The sequence below is a fragment of the Phytophthora infestans genome, genomic scaffold (assembly GCF_000142945.1).
Source record: "Phytophthora infestans T30-4 supercont1.17 genomic scaffold, whole genome shotgun sequence".
Classification (NCBI taxonomy): Eukaryota; Oomycota; class Peronosporomycetes; order Peronosporales; family Peronosporaceae; genus Phytophthora; species Phytophthora infestans.
Window position 1 is genome coordinate 1869834 of NW_003303742.1, and position 26750 is coordinate 1896583.

Genomic DNA, 26750 nt, shown 5'->3' on the forward strand with positions numbered 1-26750 from the left:
CGACCGTGACGGTTCCTTCGACGTCAACAGGAAGGGGGCTATGGGGGCTACCCGACTGGACCACCAAACGGGCACCGGGGGGGTACCATCTGTCGAGATTGACACGGCCGCCGGATTTTGGACGGTGCTGGTCAATGGGCTCGGTGACACCGGAACGCACGCGGAGTATCACGATTCTGAAGCATGACGGCAGCTCGCCGGAGAAGCGTACTGTTGATGTGCTGGAGTACACGGACGGATCATTGTGGGTGGAAGTCCCGCTGGGACCTGGTGAGAGCCCCCGACGGATTCCGATTCCAGTCCGTGAGAGTGAATACGGCACGGCCACGACGACGACGACGACGACGACGACGGTCAGCGTGATGACTCCTACGGGTCCCGCTACAGTGACAACGGACGGCCCGGTGGATCGACAGCAAGCAGGGAAGTGAAGATCACGCCACGGCGGGTTTGAAGACAACGGCCATCGCGGGCCGTGACGCCAACGTGAATGGTAAGAACGAGCTGGAGATTCCCGGGCCGGGACGGCACCACGACGGACCTGACGGTTTCTTCGACGTCGAACAGGAAGCGGGCTATGGAGCTTACCCGCCTGACCACCAAACCGGCACGGAGGGGCTACATCTGTCGAGATTTGACACGGACGCCGGATTTTGGACGGTGCTTGTTCAAATGGCCCGGTTGACACCAGAACGCACGCAGAGTATCACGATTCTGAAGCATGACGGCAGCTCGCCGGAGAAGCGTACTGTTGATGTGCTGGAGTACACGGACGGATCATTGTGGGTGGAAGTCCCGCTGGGTCCTGGTGAGAGCCCCCGACGGATTCCGATTCCAGTCCGTGAGAGTGAATACGGCACGGCCACGACGACGACGACGACGACGATGGTCACCGTGATGACACCTACGGGTCCCGCTACAGTGACAACGGACGGCCCGGTGATCGACAGCAAGCAGGAAGTGACGATCACGACCACGGACGGCTCGACGACGACGGCCATCGCGGACGTGACGCCAACGTCGAATGGTAAGAACGAGCTGGAGATCCCCGGCCCGGACGGCACCACGACGACCGTGACGGATCCTTCGACGTCGACAGGGAGCGGCTATGGCGGCTACCCGAGTGAACACCAAACGGGCACGGAGGGGCTACCATCTGTCGAGATTGACACGGCCGCCGGATTTTGGACGGTGCTGTTCAATGGCCCGGTGACACCGGAACGCACGCAGAGTATCACGATTCTGAAGCATGACGGCAGCTCGCCGGAGAAGCGTACTGTTGATGTGCTGGTGTACACCGACGGATCATTGTGGGTGGAAGTCCCGCTGGGTCCTGGTGAGAGCCCCCGACGGATTCCGATTCCAGTCCGTGAGAGTGATCACGGCACGGCCACGACGACGACGACGACGACGACGACGACGGTCAGCGTGATGACTCCTACGGGTCCCGCTACAGTGACAACGGACGGCCCGGTGATCGACGGCAAGCAGGAAGTGACGATCACGACCACGGACGGCTCGACGACGACGGCCATCGCGGACGTGACGCCAACGTCGAATGGTAAGAACGAGCTGGAGATCCCCGGCCCGGACGGCACCACGACAACCGTGACGGTTCCTTCGACGTCGACAGGGAGCGGCTATGGCGGCTACCCGAGTGAACACCAAACGGGCACGGAGGGGCTACCATCTGTCGAGATTGACACGGCCGCCGGATTTTGGACGGTGCTGTTCAATGGCCCGGTGACACCGGAACGCACGCAGAGTATCACGATTCTGAAGCATGACGGCAGCTCGCCGGAGAAGCGTACTGTTGATGTGCTGGAGTACACGGACGGATCATTGTGGGTGGAAGTCCCGCTGGGTCCTGGTGAGAGCCCCCGACAAATTCCGATTCCAGTCCGTGAGAGTGAATACGGCACGGCCACGACGACGACGAGGACGACGACGACGACGACGGTCAGCGTGATGACTCCTACGGGTCCCGCTACAGTGACAACGGACGGCCCGGTGATCGACGGCAAGCAGGAAGTGACGATCACGACCACGGACGGCTCGACGACGACGGCCATCGCGGACGTGACGCCAACGTCGAATGGTAAGAACGAGCTGGAGATCCCCGGCCCAGACGGCACCACGACGACCGTGACGGTTCCTTCGACGTCGACAGGAAGCGGCTATGGCGGCTACCCGACTGAACACCAAACGGGCACGGAGGGGCTACCGTCTGTTGAGATTGACACGGCCGCCGGCTTTTGGACAGTCTTCTTTGACGGTCCGGTGAACGATGGATTGCAACGTGTCAAGCTGCAAAAGCACATTGAATCGACCTCTGTGATGACACTATTTGTGAATTATAGAGCTGACGACAAGAAGACGGTGGAGATCCCGACGGGTCCTGGAGACCAGACCACAACCGTGTTTGTGCCAGAGTGGCAGGTCGAGCCCGGCCAGGGTGGCGTCCCAGCCGCAGTGGTTGACCACCAACAGGTTAGCGTGAAGACACCCACCGTTCCCATTACAGTAACGACGGACAGTGCGGTGCTGGACGGTAAACAGCTAGTGACGATCACAACGCCCGACGGCAAAACCACCACCACAGCTGTCGAAGTGACTTCGACGTCGGACGGTAAGAACGCACTGGAGATCCCCACGGGACCTGAGGGACAAAGTATGATCGTGACTATCCCGCAGCCTCCGAGTGCCGGCAGCACTGGTGGCTCTGGGACCGTACCCCAATCGAGTAACCCAGCTCCGGAGGTACCCCACAGGGCCCGGCAACCGTGACGATCACAGGCCCACTTGTTGATGACAAGCAGGTCGTGACGATCACTACGCCCGACGGCGGAGCTACCACGACAACTGTGAACGTGACGAAGACAAGGGACGGCAAGACGGAGCTGGAGATTCCGACGGGAGAAGGTCCACTGTGTCGGTTCCATCGACAACCACCCAGGAAGGAGGCGGCCACACCACGACGGATATCCTGAACCAGTTAGGAGGCAACGACATCGACAACGGAGACAAGGACTTTATGTCAAAGGACGAGTTCCAGCTGCAGATCGGTGCGCACTTTTCCGACAAGATCATGGCTTTGAAGCAACAGACAAAGGACGAGGAAGCCCAGAGTGACAAACTGCTGGACCAGCAGAAGGAACTTCAAGACTGCATCCTTCAGGCGGCCAACAAGGTATGCACTAACGTTACTCATTCTGTAAGTCGTAACCATGTTGCTAATCAGTTCTTGCATTCTGTCTGTGCAGTTCGGATACTATGGAGTGTACGAACAGCCTCCGTACTTCAAAAACGCCGTGCACTGGGTCGACAAAGACTGTCTGAGGCAGTAAACGGTTGGAAATGAGACGTCGACGGCCATTAGTGACGACTACCAACTGCAATGTGCTGTCGGTGGCTTGCATAGCTTTATTTCTTTCGCGTGGCTTGTAGTTAGCTGTAACAACAGCAATGATGGTAAAATGAACACGGCATTGCATCATTTTAGTTTGTGATCGTGTTCAAACCCCGACTTAGCACTGCAAGGCGTAAGTACAACGTGCCGGTCCCTCGTATGACTGCATAATCCTTATCGCCAGCGTTTTCTTTTCGCTCTTGACATGGTAGACCCGCTGCTCGTGCTAGAGACCCCCACATTGTTTGAGGTTCAGATAAAACAAGAGGCACGTCAAGAACATATTCGTCTGTGACCAAAGGCACCGAGATTCTTGCTGTCCCACCTGTAGAATAAACAGAAAATTGCTTGAACGTTGAAAACCGCGAGTGATAAAGAGCACAAAAACTTACACAATGTTTCGAGCTGGAAGGCGTCCAGACTCCACACCTCCAACATAATTCTCATCGTTAGTTATTGTCTCGATAGTATCCGTACGGTGTTTCTACGATACCTGGAACTCAAGACGTGGCCAGCTATTCCACGCATCCAAGTTCGTTGTAGCGAGGTGAAGCTCGATCGGATGTGCCCACACAGTGCTCATCTTCGGTAGTGAAATATCCTTCCGGTTCTGGCGATACAGATCCGGCGTGGCAAGACTCCCGCCACTCGAGGCAGCATGCACTTGCGTCTGACCTCGTGTCTCTCCTTGAACAACTTTCCAGACTTCGTTGCTTGAGTTCGAAGTATCATCGACAACGACTCGCCACTTGCAGAAGTAGCTCAACTCGGACGAAGGATGCAGCGACAGCATGTCGAGCACGTGAGAGACGGAGAACTCTTCTTCGTCAAGTCCAGAGAGACCAGAAGCACCCAAGAGATCGCCAACTACATGCACCGACGCCATTTTTTTATCCTGCGACGCTTAGCGATTAACAATAAAATAAACGAGAAAAACATTTAAAAAATGTGAAGAAGTTTTTAAGGAAATAGCTTGAAGCTCGTGCGCCTAAGAGCTTGACGAGCTCAGCAGCGGCACGTGATCGCCTCCTCTTGAGTTGTCGTCTCCTCTATCTAGCGATTCGACGGTGATTCCTGTGGGCGGTTCCTCCAACCCAACGGTTCTGTATCCCGGTCCGTCACTGCTCCGTTCCACGTCTTCTTCGTCGACCCCTGCACCGATCCACATGGCTCGGAAGTCCCCGTTCCGCTTCGACGCGATAACGAGCGAGCCCAACGTGGTAGGCACGAGATACATGAGTGCCGGTTGACCCATTTCCGTGATCATCACTGCCAAATTGGCCATGGCTAGACCAACAGCGTAGCCAATAGCCATCAGACGGAAGTAGTTCGTAGACCCCTGTGCATAGTCGAAACGCAGCGTGAAGGAGAGGAGCATGCCGGGCAGAATAATGTCTCCAAGGCCGAGCATGCTGACGCCTCCAGACCAGTCCATTATACGGGGCAGTACAAGAAGCATCGGCATCGGTTCGGGGTCAATACACGCCGGGTATTTCGGGTATCGTTCGCAGTAGTCTACCCCCGGATAGCCACTCTTGGTGTAGGCTGCCGGCCCACCAGTGGCCACATCTTCCATGACGCTGGAGCCGAAGAATATTGGCGACAAGAACACGAAGAAGACGTCGTAACAGAACGCCAAGGAAAGCAAAATCGTGGCCACTTTCAGGTTCGGTAGCTGGACAGTCCGGAGAAATAAAAAGCAGAGCGAAATCCCCATGAGATCTTGCAGTATCCAGTACGTCCGTCTGTGTAGATACCACACCGCAGCAGCCGTAATACTCGGCAGGAAGCCAAGCACCTCAGACAAGCGTGCAGAGTCGCCTAGTAACGGGATTTTAACCTCACGAGACGCTGACGTCGGCATCAACCACTCCACAGCTGGAATTCCTACGACTTGTGTCAATGTGGCAGCACCAGATACCGCGAACAACACGGGGATGGCGCCACCTAACTTCACATAATAAAATACCGTCAAGAAAACGCCAGCCAGAGCTATAAACCCTACGGCGTGTCTAGCATCCAGCTCCCAGATATCGTCACGAGTATTCCTGCTCTCCTCGTCTCGGATACCTTCACCACGTCGCCTCGGCTCATAGAACGTACTGTCCTCCTGATGTCTCAATGAACTAGCCGAGTAGTACGTCGCTCCTAGAGCTGTAGCGACACCCAAAGCCCACAGAAGCACCGACGACACGTCGATCAGTGGCAGTTCCCGTCGATAGGTGCGTGCAACCAGCGACGTCGTGTGCTTGTCAATGGCTTTTTGTAACTTGTGGCCATTGGCTATAGTCACATACACCACTGGGATCGCTAGCTGTTTCGCCACCGTCCGGTTGGTGACGCCCATGAGCACAAAGGTGTCCCACATACAGCACACTTGATGTTTCTTGCCGCTCTCCCGCATTTCAGTGCGTCCTGTGAGCACACACGACTTGGACGAGCATCGCTGGTCTCCACTGCATTGCTCACTGTCTGTAGTCCACTCGGGCGTCGCTGGTTTGTCCACAAAGGCCTCTCCTTTGCTGCAGTCGTACTCGAATACAGGCTTGTCGACCACTGCTAAACTGGTGGTGGGTTCTGTGTTCTGGCCACTTAATAAGGTACTGGAGTTTGTAGTATTATGACTAACTATGGCCTCGTACACAGCTCTCTTAGTACCTCTGATAATTAATCCCTTGGCGCCAGCAGCTTGAGCTTGCAGCGCTTTAGTGATGAACGAGCAGTTGCCGCGGTCTACGAGGACGATAGATCCATTAACGGAGGTAGTAGATTGAAGCTGGTATGACTCGCAGCCGTCACGATTCGATTCCGGAGCTTGTACCAGTGTCTTCCAGCGCGAGTCGAAGCGTGCGGGGAGCGAGACGCCCCATCCGGCAGCGGCACTGGGCGAGCAGAGCTGCTCAGCGAAGACTGGAGGCTCGTTAGGAGACTGAGGAAGCAGGTCAAGCGACAGGATACCCGTGGGCAGCACGGCGAGCGCGCGGGGCAGCGCTAGGAGCAGCAGAACCGGCAGGACGCGCCCCATGCTCGCAAAAATAGATACTGACAAATGTGAACATCAGTTTTTTATTAGTGGATATGTGGACCACAGAAGATCTAAAAATAGGTCACTTTTTTGGTACCGAATGTTGAAGTTGTTGTTGATTTGGGTCGACTACATGATGCAGCGCTCTCCAGCGATACCGAAGAGCGATGACAAGCTGAAGATGATGAAAAAGAGGCACATACTGACCGCAAGTATCTCGGCTGATGCATTGCTAGCGTGTGAGCAGCAGCTGGAGCCTCCTAGACGTCCGATTCAGCTCGCTATTACAGATATTTTACCTAAAAAGGTTTCGTCATTGCCAACTTCTCCAACTACTTTAGGACCGCTCTCTGCTCCACGACCTGTCAAAAATGCCACTAATGGCTCTCAATTGATCCCTCCAGCGCCTAAAACAATTAAGAAAGAATTGCCGTCTCCGGTACCCGCGTCGCAGTCACTTGAGAGCTACGCGGAGAGGTTAGAGCACGCGGAGAATACGGAGCTGTTTACATACGCCAGTGCGCTATGTCATCGTGTTACAGGTCGATATCTGCCTCGGACAATGTTACAAACTGATCCTGAGGCTCAGCAACGTGAACTCGAGCGAATTCAACGCGATCCTGAAATTTTGCGTGCGATTGATGCCGTTCGCGTGTTGTCAGCCCAATTTAAAGACGTGGCACAGACCACGATGGGTCACCGAAGAGAACTGGGACATACCCTATTTCGCATTGAAGAGAGCTACTTGAAACTCTTCGAGAAGCTTCTAGAGCTCTCGTTGCGACTGTATTGGGAGTACGAACAGCGAACTGAAGCACAACGAAAAGAAGACCAAGCAAGCATAGAGCGATGGCGTGAGAAATATGAGCGAAAAAGTGTCGAACACGTGAAGCTTAATAAGAAGCTAGCCGCAAGAGAAATTATCCACCGCACACGAGAAATCGAACTCCAGGGCTGTCAAGTTGAAACGAGAGAAATCGAGAAAGAACTGGGAAGCCAACGCGAGCTGGAGGCGCATATTTTCCAGCTACAGAATGAAGCTGCGTTGCAGCGAGTGCTGGAACGAAAACTACGGGACGATTTCAATCAATTGACCGTGAGCTTTCTACTGTTCAAATTATGGGCAACAGTGCGATTAACTGATGCAGTATTAACGATCAGAAAACGCACGAAGAGATGGCTGAACATCAAAAAGAGCTCAGAGAAGAGGTTGGAAGTTGAATTGATAGTGGTGATGATTAATAATGACTGACTGTATGTTGTTCTAGATGCAAACTCAACACAAACAACTCATTCAAAATCTTAGGTACTGGCAAACAAATATCAAGTTGTGGAGGTAGTTTTGCAGATTATGAATCCTTGTTGTACTGTATGCCTTACTAGGCGTACCGTTCAAGAAAAGGAAAAGTTTATCAGTAAACAGGAGGTTACGCTTCGCCACCTCGAGGAAATCGTCTCGGTTCCTCCTGTTTGCTACGAATCTCATTCATCACAAACAGAAGTGGACGACGATGGGCTGTGGGATGTTCAGGTAACGGTCTTATCTTCATTTGATGACGCTGAAAGTTTACTCATTCTGGTTCATTAGGATGGCATTCCTCGGTTTGTATCGAAAAACATGGTGCACAAGATGATGTGGCGCCGATTTAATGCGTTTGTCGCATGTAAGAACTGTGGTGGTCGGCCACTTCCAAAGACGATAAAGACGAATCCCTTCGGAAGAGGTACACAAGACGACACGATCGAGGTAACTAAAGATTTATAAAGTTTGGGAGTATGCGTCTCTAACAGCAACGAACAGGAACTTGATATTTGGTCAGTTGACAAAGGTAAGAAGCGCACCAAGAAGACGACAAGACGGTTTGAGCGCATCGAACAGCAATGGTTTGTACCTTTTTTCAAATTAGTATTGTTACATTTTTCTAACTGCTCCTGTTTAAAGGGAGCTCCCGAGTCACACGATTTTATTCCTCTCGAATCTGCCCAAATCGGTTGTGGCTTTCCCATTCTACTCGGCTGAGCGTGTGATTTCACAAATTGAACAAATCTACGACGATAAGTTCGCATCCGACCGAACGGATGAAGCCGACGGCGTAGCACGAGAAGAACTGGTACGAACACTTGCAGACTCACTTTGTCTATTCCAGAGAAACTAACGATCTAGACGCACAGCCTCGTTATATCTGCGAGTACTTTTTGAAGACTCACGGGCTTCGACAAAGCGCAGAGATTGGACTGTATCGCTTTTTAATCTCGGTCAAGAGCACGTTCCAGCGCAACTCGCATGTTCGACTATTTGCGCGCTTGTCAAACTTACTAAAGAGCCACGACGAGGAAGATTCAGGCGATCTCGAACCAAGACCTGATCTTGCTGATAAAAAGAAATCGGCCAAGTCTACCAAACCCGAACCTACCAATGAATCTGATCTCAAGCGTGCCAAGCACTCAGGGTACCTGGATCGGAGCTTCCTCCATGTGTTCTTAGAGGCTCGCCATTATCTGATACGTCCACCACCTCGTGTGCCTTTAAAAGGTAAGAAGACACGTAGTAGTCCTGACCAAAACGTGACCGCTGTCGAGCATGTAGTCCAGGTAGAACCGACGAAGAAGTGGGTACCTCTGGACCATGCTATCACAGTGTTAAGATGGTACAGTAGTTGTCTACCAGAGGACAGTATTTCGTATTACTGTCGACAGGTACGCATTTCTCTAAAGCTTGAAAGTCTTCCGCTTACCAGCCTATTTATCACTGCCAGGTCGAGCACAGCACGGCGATTTACGACGGCCACACACTCACGGAGATCGCTGGCAATCGACTGGCAGTTCGCGCCGAGATGAGACGAGTAATGCTAGCTAGCGAAAACCCTGAGCTGTCTTCTTCATCAGCCCCAGTTGAAGGTGGCAAGGGGCGACAACGTGTATCACAACCGCGAATTGTAGCCAATGTGCATAAAGTGCTCAAGCTACTGATGGACGCGCTTGAACAGCGTCACGAAGGCATCAAGAAGGACCTAACGGAACTCTTCGATTCGGTGAGTATCTTCGCCTGAACAGAGAACGAACTCGTGTAATGACACTACTGTGACTGTACACAGGGTGACGTGAATCACGACTGTGTGCTGACGTTGGACGAGTTCAGTGCGATTATCCGACAGCGAAAGCCTCACTTCAGCGACCGACGGATTCTGCGGATGTTCCGCGAGTCTCTAATGGGTGGAGCTGACCAATCCTTCGCGCTCTCCATGAAGGCGTTCGTGGTTGTCTGCAATGATCACGGCTTGGTGTCGCTACTTCCTGACGATCGCATGGTGGATCCGTTCTCTCATTCAACACTTGAAACCAGACAACGACCAAAAAATCTCTCGAGTAAGTCCATACAGCACGATGAAGTCACTGCATCACAGCCAGCAGATACGACAGTGAATATCCACACAGAAATCCCGGAAGATATCCCCTGGGATGACACTAGTCTCTTATCTGCAAGAGCACAAGAAGTAGATGAAGAAGAACACGCAACATGGCAGGACTCTGACATGTAGTTCTTGTATTGTATAGCTACTTCGAGCCTGTATCTTCGGGCCCGTTGTCGTCTGGTAAAGGTTTAACTTCGACGTGTGTGAATGCACTTGGCGCATCACTCGTTGTGTCAGAATGAACATGACTACGGTGCTTAACTCGGTTGGCAACCTTGATAGTGTGAAGACGCTGTAAGCTGACGATGGACGCAACTTTGGCCAGGAGGTTGAGAACGAGCGTGAAGAGCGCGAACTGGTTCGTACTGCATCCCGGAAAATGATCCGAAGCGCCCCCGCAGCTCACGATCGAGACGGCGTTGGCGTTGCAGAACTGGTCGAAGAACACGCGTCCAGACACCCACAGACTCATCCAGATAACGTCCGTCACGACGGACAAGCTGACTGCAATCATGTGCAGCGGCACAAGACGCGAGTACTTGGCACTCCACGACGGAGTACACGCCAGTAGACACCACAATGCCAGTGAAAAGTTGTAGGCAGGAAACGCGACGTAGGACAGCTGCATCACCAGACTACAGCAGAGCTGAAGCTGAGCGAGTCGACTCAGGAGTTTCCACCACTTTTGCTCTGGAGTGAGCACCGTCAGAAGACCATTGGCAGCGCTCTTCTCCTTGCCACGACGTGTTAAACGCGAACCTTTGCCCATTCTCGAACCTCTTTGGTGTGTGGCGAGTCCCAACACGTAGAAAATAGCCGTGTAACCTCTTCAATTATTCTTGGGGAGGTTCGTTGTTCCTAGACTCTCAAGGTACTCGACGTACTGACGAGAGCTCTCTACAAGTTGAAAGTTCCGAGATTCGCGCCAATAGCTCAAGACCAAAGCGTCCAGATACGCAAGTTGCTGGGCCGAAATACCGTCTTGTCCATCAAAATCTCCTTGTACATGCTCAGAAATGGGTGGAGGCTGGGAACAGCTCGCGGCCATCGCAGCATTCTCGTACGCCGTAAGTGGACTTGTCGCGTCTGAATCATTGGCCTTGCCTTGGACACTCCAGCCACGAGCTTGCATCCACAAAGTACACGCAGTAGACTTGTCTCCCTTTCGCCAGAGTAACAGAACGAGGTTAAATTTGATGGCGAGACAAGTCGGATACTGCTGCAATCCGTCGCGTAAGATGGAGATGGCGGCATCAACGCCGGAGCAGCAAGCCACAGCAACAGCCAAGTTGTTCAGCAGCTGCGTGTGGCACAATGCAAGTTCTTCTGAGACAGCAGTAGTCGCCTCTCGACGGGACATTATGCCTTGAACTCTCGGCTGGACAATCTGCTGGAGATACTCGCAGCATTCATCGACGCGTTCCAAGCACAGAAGAGCGTCAGCTTTGTATAAATGCAGCGACACCACGTCGACGGTATCGGTAACCTCATTCTGCAGGTACTGTTCGCACTTACGCAATGCTAGCGACGGGAGTTTGCACTGAATGTCAACAAGCGGAAGTTAGTCTGGTAGCTGCGTTAAAGTTAAGCAAGATAGAGGCATCCACCTGGAGCAATACGTAGACGTAGTCTCGTGCGACCTCTAAACCGGTACTATGGGCGCCACGTCGATCTTCAACACTAAGGAAACGTTCAAAATGCTGCTTTGACTCCAGCCAACTGCCTAGTCAACAACAGCACACGTCAGTTCATTATTTTTTTAACTACAGTTCACTAACGTACCGTTATCCATAGCAGCTAAAGCCAAGCGGAGATGCAGTCTCGATACGTCCACACTTGCTGTTCGTGACGGCAATAACGACGCCAAGTCTCGTTCGTCGAAAAGTGTCGTTGAGTTGGCTGTGCTCGTTAGATCCAGTCGCTTGAGTTCTGTTTGCCCACTGCCACCTCCACGTATTTCCAGTATGTACTCGAGTAGTTGCTGCTGTGCCTCCGAGTTGCCCATGCGTTCCAGCAAGAGTCCGTAGTTAAACATCGCGGTAGGATCTTCAAAGTTAATTTCCAATGCGCGTTGAAGCTGCTTTGAAGCAGCGTGATAATCCTTCGCTTGCAAACTTACAAGAGCTTGAAGCGATAAACAAGCAGTAGGCTCGTAGTTGGCCCGAATACATTTGTCCAATGCAGTAATCGCATCGTCTGGATGTCCAGTGCGAAGCAGCGCCACAGCATACCAGTACAACAATACGCCATCTTCCGGCGAGCCAGCACACGTCTCCACTGCACTCCGGAGACACTCTATTGCTCCAGTAAAGTCCTGCTTCTCCGTCATTTTTGACAGTCCAAGCAGAAACAATGGCCACTTGACTAACTGCCTCGTGGACTCGTGTTTCGAACAGAAATTGCTGCAAAAGTCGAGCAGATTCTCTACTTTTATCAAATTTCCCACTCGATCGTAGGACAACCAGCAGATTGCCAGTAGTACACACAAGTTTGTCATGATTGTGACTGCATGAACAGCGTGTTGTGGCATCCGTGACGTCTCCCAGAATCTCTGGAACAGACACTTGATCATGCTGCACAAGTCTCCTCTGGCTTCATTTTTCAGGTCTACAGAGCTTGTGAGGGTTGTAAATGCACTTGCAGCTGCTGTCTCGAGTAGATATACGCGCTTGTGCCACTTAGAACTCGCTGCTTGGTCTGTAATAGGGCGATACTGAAGCAGAAATGCCAATACTTGGTCTGTCACGTGGCATACTGCAATTGCACTGGCCTCTGGGGAGGATGCTGAGCGCTGCAGCTGCTTCCTGACGCTCTCTAGGCTAATGAGTAGATCGCACTCGTGCAGGTTGGAGCTGTAAGAGCTGCTAGTAGCGTCGTGAACCAGCTTGAGCAACGCCGATGCAGACTCCATTAGCGAACAGATTTGAAATATCTCATTTGATAATTTGATACCGGTATTACTAAATTTATGCGTGCTCAAAATGGCAGAAAATGTGTACAAATATTGAGATTCTAAATAATAATCTCTGATTATCGCGTCACCAATTCTTCAAGCGCATTTTGGCGATCAATGCTTTGGCTTCTTGGGGCTATCAGGTCCGATGTTCTCCACAACGATAGTCTGAATTCCAATGCACGTGTCGTGGATACGAACTTTCTTCTTAAGTTGCTCCATGCGAACATACTGCATAAAGATCGGGCCGTGGTACGTCGAAATCCCCATGAACATGTGCCACCTGCAGCGAATGGTAACAGCCGAGCAGCGTTAGCAAGATATACATCATCGAATCAGCTAAAAGAGCTCTCACCAGGCGTGGCCTTGCGGGTTAATGGGTAGTTCCCGGACAATGTGACAGTAATGGTAATCCATGAGCCAGAATGCGAAGCCAATGAGACTTGAAGTCACATATGATCTGGCCACGGCGCGAGCCTTCACGTCTTTCACCTCAGCGTAGTGCATACACAGCCGTCCTGCACCAAAACGCCAAAGAACACTTGAAAGACCGTCGTGAACCGGTAAATGGCGTGTACGACCGTAAAGATGGCGCCGATCGTAGTCAGGAAGGCGATCACATAATTATTTGCGTTCTTGATGGGGATTTGCTCGATCTCGTTGTTGTACACAATGTAGATCCACGCCAAAATGGACCAAACCATCGGCGTCTCGTCACACTGCTGGTACACTGCTGCAGTGTACCGTGGAGCATGGCGGATCCAAAGCCTGTGACCATTACGCCAATAAATTGTAAGTGGAAACGAGGCTCAAATCCCATTTTGATACTGCGATAAAGGCCATAGAGTCCAAGCAGCACGAACAGCGAGTTGCTGATGGTGTTCCAGAACTCGGCGATGTAGAAGCTGTGCTCGTAGTTGAGCTCGCACCAGTCGATGGTCGACGTCGGTGGTCCCCAGTAGCCCGTGGGGGTGGACGAGCGCATGTTGGTCGTAGCCATATTGGATCGACTATTCAGGAACGCTGCGAAAAGGAGAATGGGGTTTCACGCCGGTTACAATCTGCATCCTCAAAAGATTTTCTTTATCTCGAAGTGACTACGATAGTTGCTGATTATTTTATTAAAACTGTACGTCAAAAGAAGTTGCCAGAAACGGCTGCAATAGTAATGTGAAGTAATCATGTTGGAAATGTAAATGCTCATGCGTCAGTGACGATTTCATTAAGCAAAACGGCCATGTCTCCAAGCAGTGCGACTTCGGCTAATAAACTCATGGCTCACGCTAATAAGATTTACGCAATGTAGGCGTATACACTACTACTAAGCACGTGTCGCATTAGAGTTTTCACAACTGCTTTTGCTTCTTAGGACTCACGGGATCGACAACGATGGTCTGGATGCCGAGGCAAGCGTCCTGGATACGAGCCTTCTTCTTGAGCTGCTCCATGCGAACATATTGCATGAAGATTGGGCCGTGGTACGATGAAACACCCATGAAAATGTGCCACCTGTTATACATCAGCAATGAGTTTAGTAAAGTGACGGCAAAAAACACAGCTCAACAAGCACTGTACCAGGCGTGGCCCTGAGGGTTTACGGGCAGCCCACGGAGTGTGTGGCAGTAGTGGTAGTCCATCATCCAAAATGCGAAGCCGATGAGTCCCGACGTCACGTAGGACCACGCTACAGCTCGTGCGCGAGGGTCCTTCACCTCTGCGTAGTGCATACACAGACGCACGCACGCTGACACGGCGAGGATGCCGAAGAAGATCTGGAAGACCGTCGTGAAGCGATAGATGGCGTGAACCACAGTAAATACGACGCCAATTATTGTCAGGAATGCGATCATATAGTTTTCGGCGTTCTTGACGGGGATCTGCTCGATTTCATTGTTGTACACAATGTAAATCCACACGAGGATGGTCCAAATCATCGGCGTCTCGTCGCACTGTTGATACATGTGCTGAAGCGTACCATGAAACATGGCAGACCCGAAGCCTGTGGCCATTACGCCGATAAACTGTAAGTGGAAACGAGGCTCAAAGCCCATTTTGACGCTGCGGTAGAGGCCATAGAGTCCAAGCAGCACGAATAGCGAGTTGCTGATGGTGTTCCAGAACTCGGCGATGTAGTAGCTGTGTTCGTAGTTGAGCTCGCACCAATCGATGGTTGAGGTCGGTGGTCCCCAGAAACCCACAGGTGCCGACGTCTCCGCCTCGCGTATGTTGGTGTGCTCAAGGGTGATCATGGTGAGTCCGGTTACTTGTGCGACACAGGTCAAAAACGCAAATGGGAGGGTACTATTTTAATATAGAGTAAAAAGCATTAGTTGCGTCAGTTCTGTAGGTGGCCGCAATCATTTACATGCTGCTAAGATAAAATACTGCGACATGGCTTGCCAATTCAAATTGGAGGCTCTAAGTCCAATCGATACCGGTACCTGGCAGGAAGTTTTAAGCTTAGGAGCGCTGGAAAGCTTAGGTGTGCTCCGATATTATTAGTGGTCGTGTACTTCTGTGACTTGTTCGCATCACAACCCCTGTCCTAATTTCTTCACCCTTGGTTGGCAGCTGTTATCAGATCTAAATGTAAGCATCCCGGAAGGTTCTGCAGCAACTTGCTGCCAGCAAGGCGGCGGCCGTGAATTGTTTCCGCTGCAGCGCGTGCTCGCTGTCTAGCTGTAAGCTACCAGAATTGTGCTGGACCGCAACGCAGAATGAAAGATGACGCGATTTTAAAATTGATAAGCGATTCAATGGTCGTACCTTTATCATCACTCGGCCATGCAGATTGTTTATCTTACGTCGACTGAAACAATCCTTCCCCATTTGTATTAAACATCATTCGGTCGTCACACTGCAGTTCGTCCAAAACGTTTGACATTCTGCAACCTAATGCCAGGCGACCAGCTTCGTTTGAAATCCTATTGTGGAATTTAAATCTAAAAAAAGTGAAGCGCAAAGTACTACGCTTCGTCAATGTATGTATCCGACATGAAAAGGCTTGAGATCTTCGTCAAATAACATGACAGTCTTGATCAGAATACACTACTGTAGACTTTGGTAGCGCTCGGAGAAAAATCTTCAATTCGGTAGAGTAATACAACTTTTGAGGAAAAGCCATTCCTTTACCAGTAGTGAAAAGAAAAAGTGCAATTAAAGGCCCAATAATTTCGTCAAGCATCAATTGACTGACTCTGTCTTTTCAGATATCCGTTAGCATTCGCCCATCATACCAATCACCTCCCCCGGCGATTGCCTGGTTACCTCTTCCATTAATGTTACGCGAGATAAGCGTCCGGCATTCGATCGACGCTTGTACTGATTTAGCAAAACTATTTTGGTGACACCTGAAGCAAACCGCTCTTTTTTATAATGTGTCTAGCTCAAGTAATATACCTTTGCGTGGTGTACTACAAACATTTTTCTTGGCGACCTTTGGACTGTACGTACTTCATACTGAAGCACTACCAGGACAAACCCCCGTAATACTTGGTTACCCAACAGACCGAGCATATTACTTCAAAGTACTTGGTCACATTGCTCTATATTATCAAGGGCAATTTTATCTGTAAAATAATATATTGAAAGCTCATACCAGTATTATTATACTTTACAAATTTATAATTACTACTTTCATTTTGTCAAATTGCAGTGAAAAGAACTACTTATCTAAGAAGAATTGTTGTAGCCAAAAAGATCAACGAAGCAAGGCCATACATAATAAAATTATGTATCAATAATATTGTCCAATAATTTAAAAAGATCCGTTCAGCGAAGCGAGGCCATACATAAAGTGTAAAATGAATGGCCTTGCTTCGTTGAACGGATCTTTTTTAAATTTATTGGACAATATTAGACGCGTATTGATGTGACGTGAATGTTAGCTCTTTCTGCCAAAACAATTCTGGCATGATACGTACCAAATCAAGAAGTTGAAATGCTGAAATGTAGTATTAATAAATTATATTATTATAATAACATTTGAGCGTGTACCAGCTGGTAGCGGCAGCCATCATCGCTTACTGCGCCTTGTGATTGGCTTAGACTTTTTTAACTCTCAGAAGTGTGTCAGTTTCTCCAGTTAAGATTTGTTTTAGCAACACTCATGGCGCTAAGTAAACCTATGGAGATGATGGCGGCGGCCACTGCCGCAGGTTGCGGTGGCTTCCTTTCCACAAGTTTTCTTTACCCTCTGGATACGCTCAAGACGCGCATGCAATCAGGGGCTTCGCTTCTTCCCGAGGACGAGGAGGAGGACGCCGCGGCGCCAAAGAAGAACAAGCAGGTGGCCCTCATCAAGTCGCTGTACAAAGGCATCCAGTACAAGGCGTTGGAGTCTTCGACCTCCAAGTTTATGTACTTTTATGCATACACAATGCTAGCGCAGATGGTTGCGCCCAAGGACGGCAAGCCCATTGGCACGATCATTGACTTGGGCATTGGCTACCTGAGCGAATTGTGTCATTTACCCATCACGATGCCTATGGAGCTCGTGGGTACGCGTATGCAGACCGGCTCAGAGTCTGGTAGTATCCTGCAAATTCTTCGGTCAATTGTCAAGGAGAGCGGCATTGGAGGGCTCTACAAGGGATTGGGAGCCTACTTTGTGCTGTGCCTGCAGCCAGCAATTCAGTACACGGTGTTCGAGCGACTCAAGGGCGTATATCTGCGCAAGTTCAAGCAGGCTTCGCAAGCACTTGGAGCGCTGGAGGTGAGGACAATGCAGTAATGGAGCTGGAAGAGTTGAGACTGTCTTTTGACCCGTTTTCGTTGCTGTGCTAGGCGTTTGTGCTGGGGGCTATTGCGCGTTCCTTCGCGACACTCGTGCTGTTCCCATACATCCGCGCCAAGGTGCTGATGCAATCCAACAAGAAAAAACATACAGCTACGGCTGATCAGGAGCAGAGCCAGTCGAACACTTGCGCTGAGCACGAGAAGGAGACCATTGCGTCGACTCTGCAGCGCGTGTACACGGAGGAGGGCCCGCTAGCGCTCTACCGCGGCCTCGGGCCAGAGCTCACGAGGGTACGTGTTGTGCTTAAAGTGGTAGCTACATGTATGCTTGGTATTGCTGACCCACACCGGTATTTCTATTATCTGATACTTATGCAGGGCGCGCTCTCGTCCGCGCTGATGCTCATGATCAAGGAGAAGATCCAAATGTACATCACGCTACTCAGGTTTATCGTCAACTCAGCGTAGACTGCGATGAAGCCGCCGCCGCTACTGTATAGGAGACCTTCACTCACAAATCAATATCTTGAAGACAGTCGTCTGCGAAAAACTGTTTAGCCCAGGAGCGTGAATACGCAGGTTTTTCGCAGAGCGCGTAACCCGTATATCGGGTTACGGGCACTTCTAGTTCGTCACAATGAGCGTCCAGAGAGATGCCTACAAAATGTTGCACAGTGGCAATGAAGTACTACATGAACGGCAAATTTATAAGATCACTCCAGCTTCCGGGCGGGTGACCACGAGCTCGGTCCACGGTGGACTGGGGCTTAGTTAACTTCAGTCCACCTGGTGGACTGAAGTTAACTCCACCAGCATCTATTTCTGCTTGATTGTGCCTGCCAGAAACGAGGCTTTCCCCGTGATTAACGGATCACAAAAAAGGCAGGACGCTGAAGGCACACGTCCGGATTCCAATGTGCAAACAACAACTACACGCTACGTGACGTAGTACGTCGGGCAACGTGCGCGTCGAGCCGATAGACCGTCGTGTCGAGCGAATTGCTGAGCGGAGCGATGGTCTTGCTTACGGGCCTTACCTCTTGAGCACCTGTGCGGAGCGTAAACGTCCAAATCGGGGGAAATCGGTACGCGTGGACCTTTGGGTCCGACAATAGCTCCTAGAATCGAGCGTTATTATAATGCTGTCGTCCATAAGTTTCGTATCAGTTTTCTGAAGGCTGCAGAAGACGTTGCTGCCGTTGCTTCAACTGACTGACAAGTTGCCTTTTCGGTTTGGCCGCGAGCGTGCTGTTATCGCAGAGACCACTCTCATAATTTACTCCGATTAACATTATGTATAGAGGGTATATTTGATATTGAAGCTTTCCTTGCGTTTCTTTAAGGAACAAATCATCCTCAAAAAATACAATTGTAGAGTAATATAAATTATACAGAGGAAAAAGTATGTGCGTGGCTTCCGTGGAAACTCCGGCCCGTTTCTGACCGCACAACCCCACGATGACGAGCATATTGTATGCCGCATAGAGAGCGCCAGTCAGAGTCAGAGTGCATGTTGCGGGTTGCGGTGGAAAAGAACAGTGTACAGCATTCACGAGCAAGCAGAAGGCGCCTACTAGCCAAGGAACAGGACGAAGCGCCTCCACATTACGTACGTACAGTCCAGGGAAGGCCTCCACTCCCCGTATAGCATCCCACAGACACAATCCAGGAGTAATTGAGACGCACAGAGATCAGAGCGATGTGTTGGTGGTGCTGCATGCGCGTGTTGGAGAAGTGTCTGCCCCGTAACGACATCGTGCGGGAGCTGGCGCCGTATTTGCAGCATGTGCATCAGGACGACGCGCTGGACGAGGAAACGCGGCGTGGCGGGGACATGGGCGGCCCCTGGGTGCGGACGCAGTCTCCCAGGGGCGTCGACAAGGACTCAGCCACGTCCAGTGACTCGCTACGCCACGTAAATGCGAATTTTCCACTGCGTCACAGTCTAGACTGTGAACTTAGTCTCCAGAATGACAACAGTTTGAACCAGAGCAGGCCACTTAGTAAAATGAGCATGAGGAAGCCCGACGCGGGCTATCAGGACGGCAACTACCAGGACCACGCTAGTGCCACATTCCAGAAGGAATACATTAATTCGGCCGAGATTTCTTCCACACGAGACGGACTCCGAACGGTTTCCTCCTATGGAAACTCGCAGAATCAGACTCAGGAGGGAGATAACCCGACGCTACTCCGTCTCACGAGGATGGAGGCGGAGAGTGGGGGCAGCATCCAGAGCTTGGAGGTGTCAGGGTCCGAATACTCCGGCGCGGGCTCGAACAACACGATGAGTGGCAAGAAAAACCAGACAAATAAAATCAAAACGGACCTGGGAGACCTCACTCCCGTGAGGTGGGACAAGGTCGTGATTGTGCAGGTCTCCGTACAGGGTTTCCGCGAGATGATGAGTCAAGCTAAAGACCTCATGGAGGACGCCAAGTTACTGTACGAGCACACGGTACTATCTCGACTAGCGTCGGAGTATGGCGGACAGGAGATTCTGAGCCACTCACGGTCGGGACTGTTTGTCATCGCCTTTGCATCCGAGTTCCACGCAGCCAAGTGGTGTCTGTCCTTGCAGCTGAGTCTCGTATACGCCGCGTGGAATGACAAATTACTCAAGCAGTTTGACGATATGAGGGAAGTATCGGTGACGACCAACGGCAAGACCAAGAAGAACATGTTACTGTATCGCGGGTTCCGCGTTCGGATGGTGATCCATACGGCAGATCCAGATATTAATCCCGAGTTATCTTTGAGTGAAGCGGTCAAGTGGACCAAGACGGTGAGTGAATACGCGCATGGAGGACAGATCGTGTTGAGTGACAACGTCTGGGATCGGTTAAAGGAACAGCTCGTCCAGTTGGGGAACCCTGTGGTGGAAGACTTGGGTGGCCACGCAGTTTTAGGCGACGAAGTGCTGCTGATGTTGCTGCTACCTCGAGACCTGGAGCTAAGAAGATTTCCGAGTTTGAAAAGCCCTCACCAGCTCTCGCTGGGCATGCGAGACGCTCCGTCCGCACACAAACCAGTCACGATGGTGTTTACGTTCATCGAAGGTGCTCGACCGCTTGTTCGCTGTCACGCTGAAGAGCTGGCAGATCGTATTAAGACGCTGTGTATGGTCGCTCGTGAGCTGTTGAGAAAACACAATGGCTACGAGTGTCAGGAGCTACAGGGAGATTTCATGCTGGCGTTCTTCACACCTGCTAGCGCCATCTTGTGGTGTGGTGAGTTCCAGGTGCGTATTCGACAAAAGTTCCGCGAATGGGATCGAGAGAACGAGAACCAAGAGCTGCGCTTCTCAATGTCCATGGGGATCGAGACTGGCGTTCCTGCTAGTGTAAGTCCACACAAGACGAGTGGACGTGCTGATTACTTCGGTAATATTGTGAACCAGACGGCGCGTATCGCCAAGGCTGCGCATGGCGGTCAAGTTCTGATTGGTGGAGATGCCTGGAGTGCTTACTGCGCTGCTCAGCCATCACAGCAGATAATCTCCAAGGCTGACAAGATCAAGGATATTCCAGGCTCTACGGTGTTCCAGTTCAAGGCGCACGGCTACTACAGTTTCAAGGGCATCTCGAAGCCGATCGGCCTTATTGAAGCGATTCCGGTGGACGTGCAGTCAAAGACGTTGAGCTTAGACCTGATGACTCTGATCCGAGGTCACGCGCCCAAGGCCAAGCGAATCGAAGACGCTGCGCTCGCTAACCAAGCCAAGACAGTTGTACCTGATGTTCCATCGGAGCTCGTACGGCTCAGTCACGGCGGTGAGCAGCCCAACAACTCGATTCGGGAGACGGAGTTCGACTTCAACCTCTCGTGGGATGACAGTATTTTTGTTTTTGAAGATATCGACGAGGAAGATGGAGATATGGAAGACGAAGGACAAGGACGCGGCTTGGCAGTGTGTGGCAGTGTTGCCCTGGCTATGCGGAATAGCACCCTAAATCATTCGCGCCTTATGGCTCAATTGCGCTCATCGAGAAGAGATGATTCCTTCACTTCACAACGCAACTCCGCGAATGCGACGCGGACGGAAGACATGGATAGAGTATAATCGCAAGGAAGCCATCGACTGGTTTCGCTCGTGGTACTTTTACTCGCGGTGTCTCGATTTTCGTCGTAGGGAGATGAAAACTCGTTGCTCTTGGAGAGGAGAGACATTCGCAGTGACGTGGTGAGCTCAGTTGTATTGCCGCTAATAAATTAAAATGCTTTGCTATGGCTAGGAGAGTCGGTGGTTGTGTCGGTGTTAGTAGCGAGTACCGAAGGCAGTAAAGGCATGAGAAGTGGCTGCGTAGGTTTCTTGAGGATGCTGTATCTACGCGAAGGTGACAGCGACGGTGAGCCTGCAGATGCGCCAGAGAAAGAGACAGATGGTCGACGAGAAGTTGGCACGCGATGTTCTTGTTGCCGTGCGACGAGTGCGCGTAGTTCTGGATCCGCATCCAACGCGAGCTGGACACCTCGACGGACGAGTTCTTCCATTATTTTAGCACCGTTGGGGTTGGAAAAGAGGACGAAGCACGGGGGTGAGTGCACAGGTTTGCCCGTACTACCGGTGGGAATGTTGCTGCGATTATCTGTTGCTTCATCCCACGTTAAAGACCCCTGGACGATCGCACGGGCTTCTTCCAGCTTCACTTCTCTAAAGTCAGAGTAAGGAGGTAAGTGGGTTATTAGAATGAGGTTAAAATGGAAGTACTAACCTGGCATAACTCGCACAAAAGATCATTTCCTTGTAGGCTTGCTGCTGTTGTCGGAATTCTTTCCTACATTCAATTAGGTGCTCGGTCAGGAGTTGCCATTTGATGCTAAAACAACAAGAATACGGTGAGTATTTAACAAATGTCATGCTCATGGACATGTCTAACCTTTTTGGTATCTTCACGACATGGGCAGTGGTTTGTTGGAGACGTTGGAGCTCGACTGGTGTAATGAGCATTTGCATGGTGGCCAGCTTCTCGTCCATACCTCCGAGTATAGCGACGGAGCCTGCTCGAGACCGATGTTTGCCCGCTGATCCCGGTGCAGACCCACTAATCGAGTCTTTTCGTGCACTCAGGCGCCTCTCGTCGATGTTTTGTTGGCGTTCCATGCGCTGACGTTCATGGTCCATGTTGTCCCACCAGATGGACAGCGCATGCAGTCGAGCTCGGTTGCAGTTGATGAAGGACCTGAATAGCACCAGAAAGCACTGTCAGCTTCACACTAGTCCCGTATTACACAAGAGAGGAGCAACTTACATGCCAGCCTTCTGAGCACGAATGACTTTACCTCGCCACTGGATCATCACGCGGTTGAAATTCTTCTTGGCGTGGCACTGAGTGCATTGATCCAGCATGAACTGCCGCAACAATGCAGCATTCCGAGCTTTGCGACGACAGCGTACTCGTAAGAGTTGCTTCCACAAACACTTTCGAAGCCACGTGTAGACGATCACTGTGTGCTTCGAGGCGTGCTGCCACTTCCACTTTCGCCAGATCTTTTGGATGATACACGCAGCAACACCCTCGATTTTGGCCATCGCCATGATATGCTTAGTCTGCACGAGTTGTTGGTGCCAGCGATGCGAGATTGCGGCGAACGACACCACGTGAAGCCAGAGTTTACGTCGTCGGTAGCGAGGAGTTTGTTCTAGTTCCGCTGCCAGTTGCCTGTCTGGGTTTACCTTCCGTAGGTATGCCTCGCGCTTTGCTGCCAGCTTTTCGTCTTCCAATTGGATAATCTGTTCGCGGTGACGATGGGTGCGCTCCATTCGCTCTGCGGCTTGTTTCTTTCTAGCAAACACGTTGGTACGAGTGAGTTTGGGACCCAGTATTTGCCAAAGAATTATTTTATACCGGAGTTCGTGATCTTCAGGAGATCTCGGAGTCTTCGAGCGTTCTTTATTTTCGCGGATTTTCTAACGACACACAGAACAGTGTTAGAGTCTCGATGTCTAGCTAGGAAGGGTACGACCTTACGTCGCCGATGTGGTTTTTCTGTCGGTACTGCTGCTGAATCTGCTCAATTTCTTGCTATAAAGTGAGAAATACACGACGTTAACAAGGTAGAATGCTGGATATAGTCGAGAAAATATTCACCTGGAAGGCTGCCCACAACGTTGGATCAGCGCGTAGGTCAGCGATGAACCGCTGGATTCTATTCACACCAGAGCGCTTGTGTTAAATCTGGCTTTCAAGGCTGTGAACACTTCATACCTCTCCTCTGATCTTTGAGTAATTTGTGTTGACCGCGGACTTGACGGTGTCGTTATCACACTCTGAGCTCGTCTACGCGGACTAGAAGCACCCTCAGTGGAGTTATGCGGACACCGCGGAGAAGATGGGGCTCGAGGTGATGATTTTTTTTTGGGTGATTTCGAAGAAGCAGTCGCTAACACGTTGGCTCTGGTTGAACACTCTTCGTTAGGTAGTGTTCTACTTTGGCAATTCTTTCGTTAAGCCTTACATAATTTGACGCACACGCGCAACTTCACCTTCCTCGTTTGATACGACTTCCCACTCGCTATCAGGACAACGAGAAGGATTTCTGTGAACCACAATACAAACAGTGAGCACTTAACAGGTGGACAAGTGCAGGGGTTACGTACATCCAAGACGTTGGAAGCACAGACTGACGGATAAACTCGAGAATATGTTCACGAGGCAACCCCCACAAGAGCAATGGGGACTGCTCTTCATCGTCATGCAGCTTCTTTTTCATCATATTATGCAGCACCTTGGTTCGATCTACGTGTCCTGCTTCAATGCAGGGCTTCCGTAGATCGTGCAACTGTGCTCTCCACTTTTTCTCGACACTTTCATCGGGATCATACACTTCAATACTGGGAGCTATCCGGGGCGAGTGAGGTAGAACTGAGCACATTTCCTGCCCTGCAATGGCTGCAACAGAGCGGCGTGTAGCAGCCACTCCACCGTTAATTCTACGAGGCATTGCAGCCGTTGGTCTGGTAGCTCTCGACGCAGGACTTGACTGTTTCAGCTGGACGATCGTCTCCTTTGCCATGTCGGCATTCCCAATCTGCCTCACCATCCATCCGTCCAAGCGGTCTAGCTGCATTCTACGCAGAAGCTGATTGAGCTACGGGCGACCTAAACTAAGGGTTGGCACTGAAGAACTTCTTAAAGACAAGAAATAAACGTGTCTAAAAATACGTCGTGGACAAAGTTTTGCCCGGCTCACCTCAAGTTGAAGTGAACTTCAAGAGTTTTTGTTAAGGAGAAGACCAACCGCAACTCGAACCGGCACAACTTATTCAACCAATACGTCGCCGACGCGCTCCGTCCGACAATCAAAACAAAAGCCTCCTCTCTCGTCTCCTACGTCGCTCCTAGTGAGCGATCATAATTGGGACAAGGACGACGCGGGAATCTAGCTACTCGTCGATAGGGGGAAAAAAAAGAGGAAGTTGACTGGAGACGCGCTGGAAGCTGACGACTGGGTTGAAGGGGACTGCAGCTGGACGATCGGGTTCCATTCTTCTAGTAGATAATGTTGCTGAGACTTATTCCGTCAAGCCCATGTTCACCTCACCGTTGAAGATGGCGGCGGCCGCGGCGAAGCGCTCGGCCTGTTGCTGCTGGAGCTCCGTCATGGCCATCAAAAAGGCCGGTTCCTGCTGGTATTTCATCATCGCCGCCTGCAGAACCTCGCGCGTGAGGCCGTGCTTGGCGTGGATCTCGGCCGACAGGTTGTCTGCGCGCTTGACATATCTCTGGTTAATGGCTTCTTCCTTGTTGTCCGGGTTCAGTTCCTTGACCTCCAGACACACTTCCTCCATGGCCACATTGAGCGACTCCATTGTCTCCTGCATGATCGCAATGAACTTGGTCAGTGTGAGCTCGGCGGGCACCTCGACGTCACTGAAGCCGCCGCCGGTCATGACACGGTACAGTTCCTGCAGCTTGGCCACAGCGTTGGCCACGTCCTTGTCGCCATCCTCTTCGAAGTATTCGGTGGCCACCTTGACCTCGTCCTCGGTGGTCTGGAACTTGGCGTACACCTGTGACTCGATGGCCTTCATGGCCTCCTCGAACTGACCCATGAGGTACGAGGCCAGTTGATCCTCAGGCAAGGAGCGTCCGCTCTGGGACGATTCCTGGCGGATCTTAGCCTCCAGCTTGGCCAGTTGCATCTAAGCAAATAAACAGAATTAGTATCCGTAGGCGTAGTGGAGTACAGCTTGGACTGGTTTAACGTACCACAACTTGGCCCATCTGCGTGCAAATGGTCTCAAGGATGCTGAGCAGCTGCTCCTTTTGTAGGTTGGGCACTTCACGTACACCGTCGTCCTTCTTCTCCTTCTTCGCGTCCTGTACAAGTATCGTAGGTGATTAGTTGAATGTATCGTCCCTTCCTCACGACGACAAACGTGCACGTACGCTGGAGCTGCCGTTGCGGGCGAGAGCGAAGATAAGAAGAGCGGCGGCTGCCACAGCCGAGACGCCTGCGATGACCAGGGGCTTAGTCACCTGCACCATGCTGCTGTGTGTGAACGGGGGAGGCGAGAGGAAGGGAGGGGCCAGACACGTTCTTGGTTGTGTGTGGAGGCCAGCGATATCGGGTGGAGCTGCTGTCGGTAGTTCACCGGTAGGCTCATCAAGCCGGAAGGATGATAAAACCTCGAAGCAGGCAGATAAACCTCGACATTTCCGGATTACCGGTTTTTGCGTTTGCCTAATATCCGTATTTTTGAAATTTTTAAGGAAAGCACAGAGCCGCTCTGGATTTTGTCAGCAATTAACTTACAAAGAAAACGTTTGCGCTCATTAATTTATTGTAGGATATGAATTCCTGACGTAGACCCCACCCCTACTGTTAGCTTTAAAAATACACAGCCAATTGCTGGACAAGATGTACTTTTATTTGCTCAAACAACTCAATCACCGCTTTTTAGGGGTAGGGGTACTTTATTCAAGCTTTTTTTCGGAATTGTCGGCATTCTCTAAATTTCGAAATAAGACGCTTTAGTAAAATCAAGTCAAAGCATTTATTATCGCGTAAAAGGCGTCTGTACCAGAAAAAAAAATTCACGCGGTTGCAGAGTAAATATAGACTAAAAAACGACGATGAGGCGCCATGCAACCGACCAGCTCGCATTACGCGCGGGATTCACACCGCGGGAGGCAATGTAAAGAGCTTCGCGAGGTCTGGACCCCCACTGGCACAATAGGGAAAGAGGTTGCAGCGGAGAAGATGCTT

General features: G+C 51.1%; 11 protein-coding genes across 11 annotated transcripts; 4 read left to right on the plus strand and 7 right to left on the minus strand.

The window, feature by feature from the left end:
• Positions 1-134: 134 nt before the first annotated feature.
• Positions 135-3347, plus strand: PITG_10132 (uncharacterized protein; the record flags this gene model as incomplete). Its single annotated transcript, XM_002902613.1, has 4 exons — positions 135-353; positions 457-2629; positions 2820-3190; positions 3264-3347. 4 exons carry the CDS (start codon positions 135-137, stop codon positions 3345-3347), a joined length of 2847 nt encoding a protein of 948 aa, XP_002902659.1.
• Positions 3348-3893: 546 nt separating this feature from the next.
• Positions 3894-4295, minus strand: PITG_10133 (uncharacterized protein; the record flags this gene model as incomplete). Its single annotated transcript, XM_002902614.1, has 1 exon — positions 3894-4295. One exon carries the CDS (start codon positions 4293-4295, stop codon positions 3894-3896), a length of 402 nt encoding a protein of 133 aa, XP_002902660.1.
• Positions 4296-4397: 102 nt separating this feature from the next.
• PITG_10134 (signal peptide peptidase-like, aspartyl protease family A22B, putative) lies at positions 4398-6434 on the minus strand (the record flags this gene model as incomplete). The annotated part of the gene is made up of 3 exons (XM_002902615.1): positions 4398-5457; positions 5509-5986; positions 6035-6434. 3 exons carry the CDS (start codon positions 6432-6434, stop codon positions 4398-4400), a joined length of 1938 nt encoding a protein of 645 aa, XP_002902661.1.
• A 184-nt stretch (positions 6435-6618) lies between these two features.
• PITG_10135 (uncharacterized protein) lies at positions 6619-9973 on the plus strand (the record flags this gene model as incomplete). Its single annotated transcript, XM_002902616.1, has 10 exons — positions 6619-6798; positions 6898-7530; positions 7596-7643; positions 7837-7965; positions 8023-8181; positions 8381-8545; positions 8607-8740; positions 8900-9131; positions 9191-9466; positions 9530-9973. 10 exons carry the CDS (start codon positions 6619-6621, stop codon positions 9971-9973), a joined length of 2400 nt encoding a protein of 799 aa, XP_002902662.1.
• A 16-nt stretch (positions 9974-9989) lies between these two features.
• PITG_10136 (uncharacterized protein) lies at positions 9990-10616 on the minus strand (the record flags this gene model as incomplete). Its single annotated transcript, XM_002902617.1, has 3 exons — positions 9990-10006; positions 10097-10103; positions 10152-10616. The coding sequence occupies 3 exons, from the start codon at positions 10614-10616 to the stop codon at positions 9990-9992; spliced, it is 489 nt and encodes a 162-aa protein (XP_002902663.1).
• Positions 10617-10676: 60 nt separating this feature from the next.
• Positions 10677-11260, minus strand: PITG_10137 (uncharacterized protein; the record flags this gene model as incomplete). Its single annotated transcript, XM_002902618.1, has 3 exons — positions 10677-10846; positions 10925-11173; positions 11248-11260. The coding sequence occupies 3 exons, from the start codon at positions 11258-11260 to the stop codon at positions 10677-10679; spliced, it is 432 nt and encodes a 143-aa protein (XP_002902664.1).
• A 1654-nt stretch (positions 11261-12914) lies between these two features.
• PITG_10138 (alkaline phytoceramidase (aPHC), putative) lies at positions 12915-13785 on the minus strand (the record flags this gene model as incomplete). Its single annotated transcript, XM_002902619.1, has 4 exons — positions 12915-13083; positions 13156-13277; positions 13325-13522; positions 13576-13785. 4 exons carry the CDS (start codon positions 13783-13785, stop codon positions 12915-12917), a joined length of 699 nt encoding a protein of 232 aa, XP_002902665.1.
• A 361-nt stretch (positions 13786-14146) lies between these two features.
• On the minus strand, positions 14147-15073 carry PITG_10139 (alkaline phytoceramidase (aPHC), putative; the record flags this gene model as incomplete). The annotated part of the gene is made up of 2 exons (XM_002902620.1): positions 14147-14309; positions 14376-15073. The coding sequence occupies 2 exons, from the start codon at positions 15047-15049 to the stop codon at positions 14147-14149; spliced, it is 837 nt and encodes a 278-aa protein (XP_002902666.1).
• A 1835-nt stretch (positions 15074-16908) lies between these two features.
• Positions 16909-18005, plus strand: PITG_10140 (Mitochondrial Carrier (MC) Family; the record flags this gene model as incomplete). Its single annotated transcript, XM_002902621.1, has 4 exons — positions 16909-17514; positions 17586-17654; positions 17739-17828; positions 17916-18005. The coding sequence occupies 4 exons, from the start codon at positions 16909-16911 to the stop codon at positions 18003-18005; spliced, it is 855 nt and encodes a 284-aa protein (XP_002902667.1).
• Positions 18006-19089: 1084 nt separating this feature from the next.
• Positions 19090-21771, plus strand: PITG_10141 (uncharacterized protein; the record flags this gene model as incomplete). The annotated part of the gene is made up of 1 exon (XM_002902622.1): positions 19090-21771. The coding sequence occupies one exon, from the start codon at positions 19255-19257 to the stop codon at positions 21598-21600; it is 2346 nt and encodes a 781-aa protein (XP_002902668.1).
• Positions 21772-21864: 93 nt separating this feature from the next.
• Positions 21865-26074, minus strand: PITG_10142 (uncharacterized protein; the record flags this gene model as incomplete). Its single annotated transcript, XM_002902623.1, has 12 exons — positions 21865-22001; positions 22043-22191; positions 22253-22357; positions 22418-22720; positions 22790-23323; positions 23387-23448; positions 23510-23563; positions 23630-23687; positions 24139-24430; positions 25083-25683; positions 25751-25861; positions 25931-26074. The coding sequence occupies 12 exons, from the start codon at positions 26027-26029 to the stop codon at positions 21865-21867; spliced, it is 2505 nt and encodes an 834-aa protein (XP_002902669.1).
• Between the last annotated feature and the right edge of the window lie 676 nt (positions 26075-26750).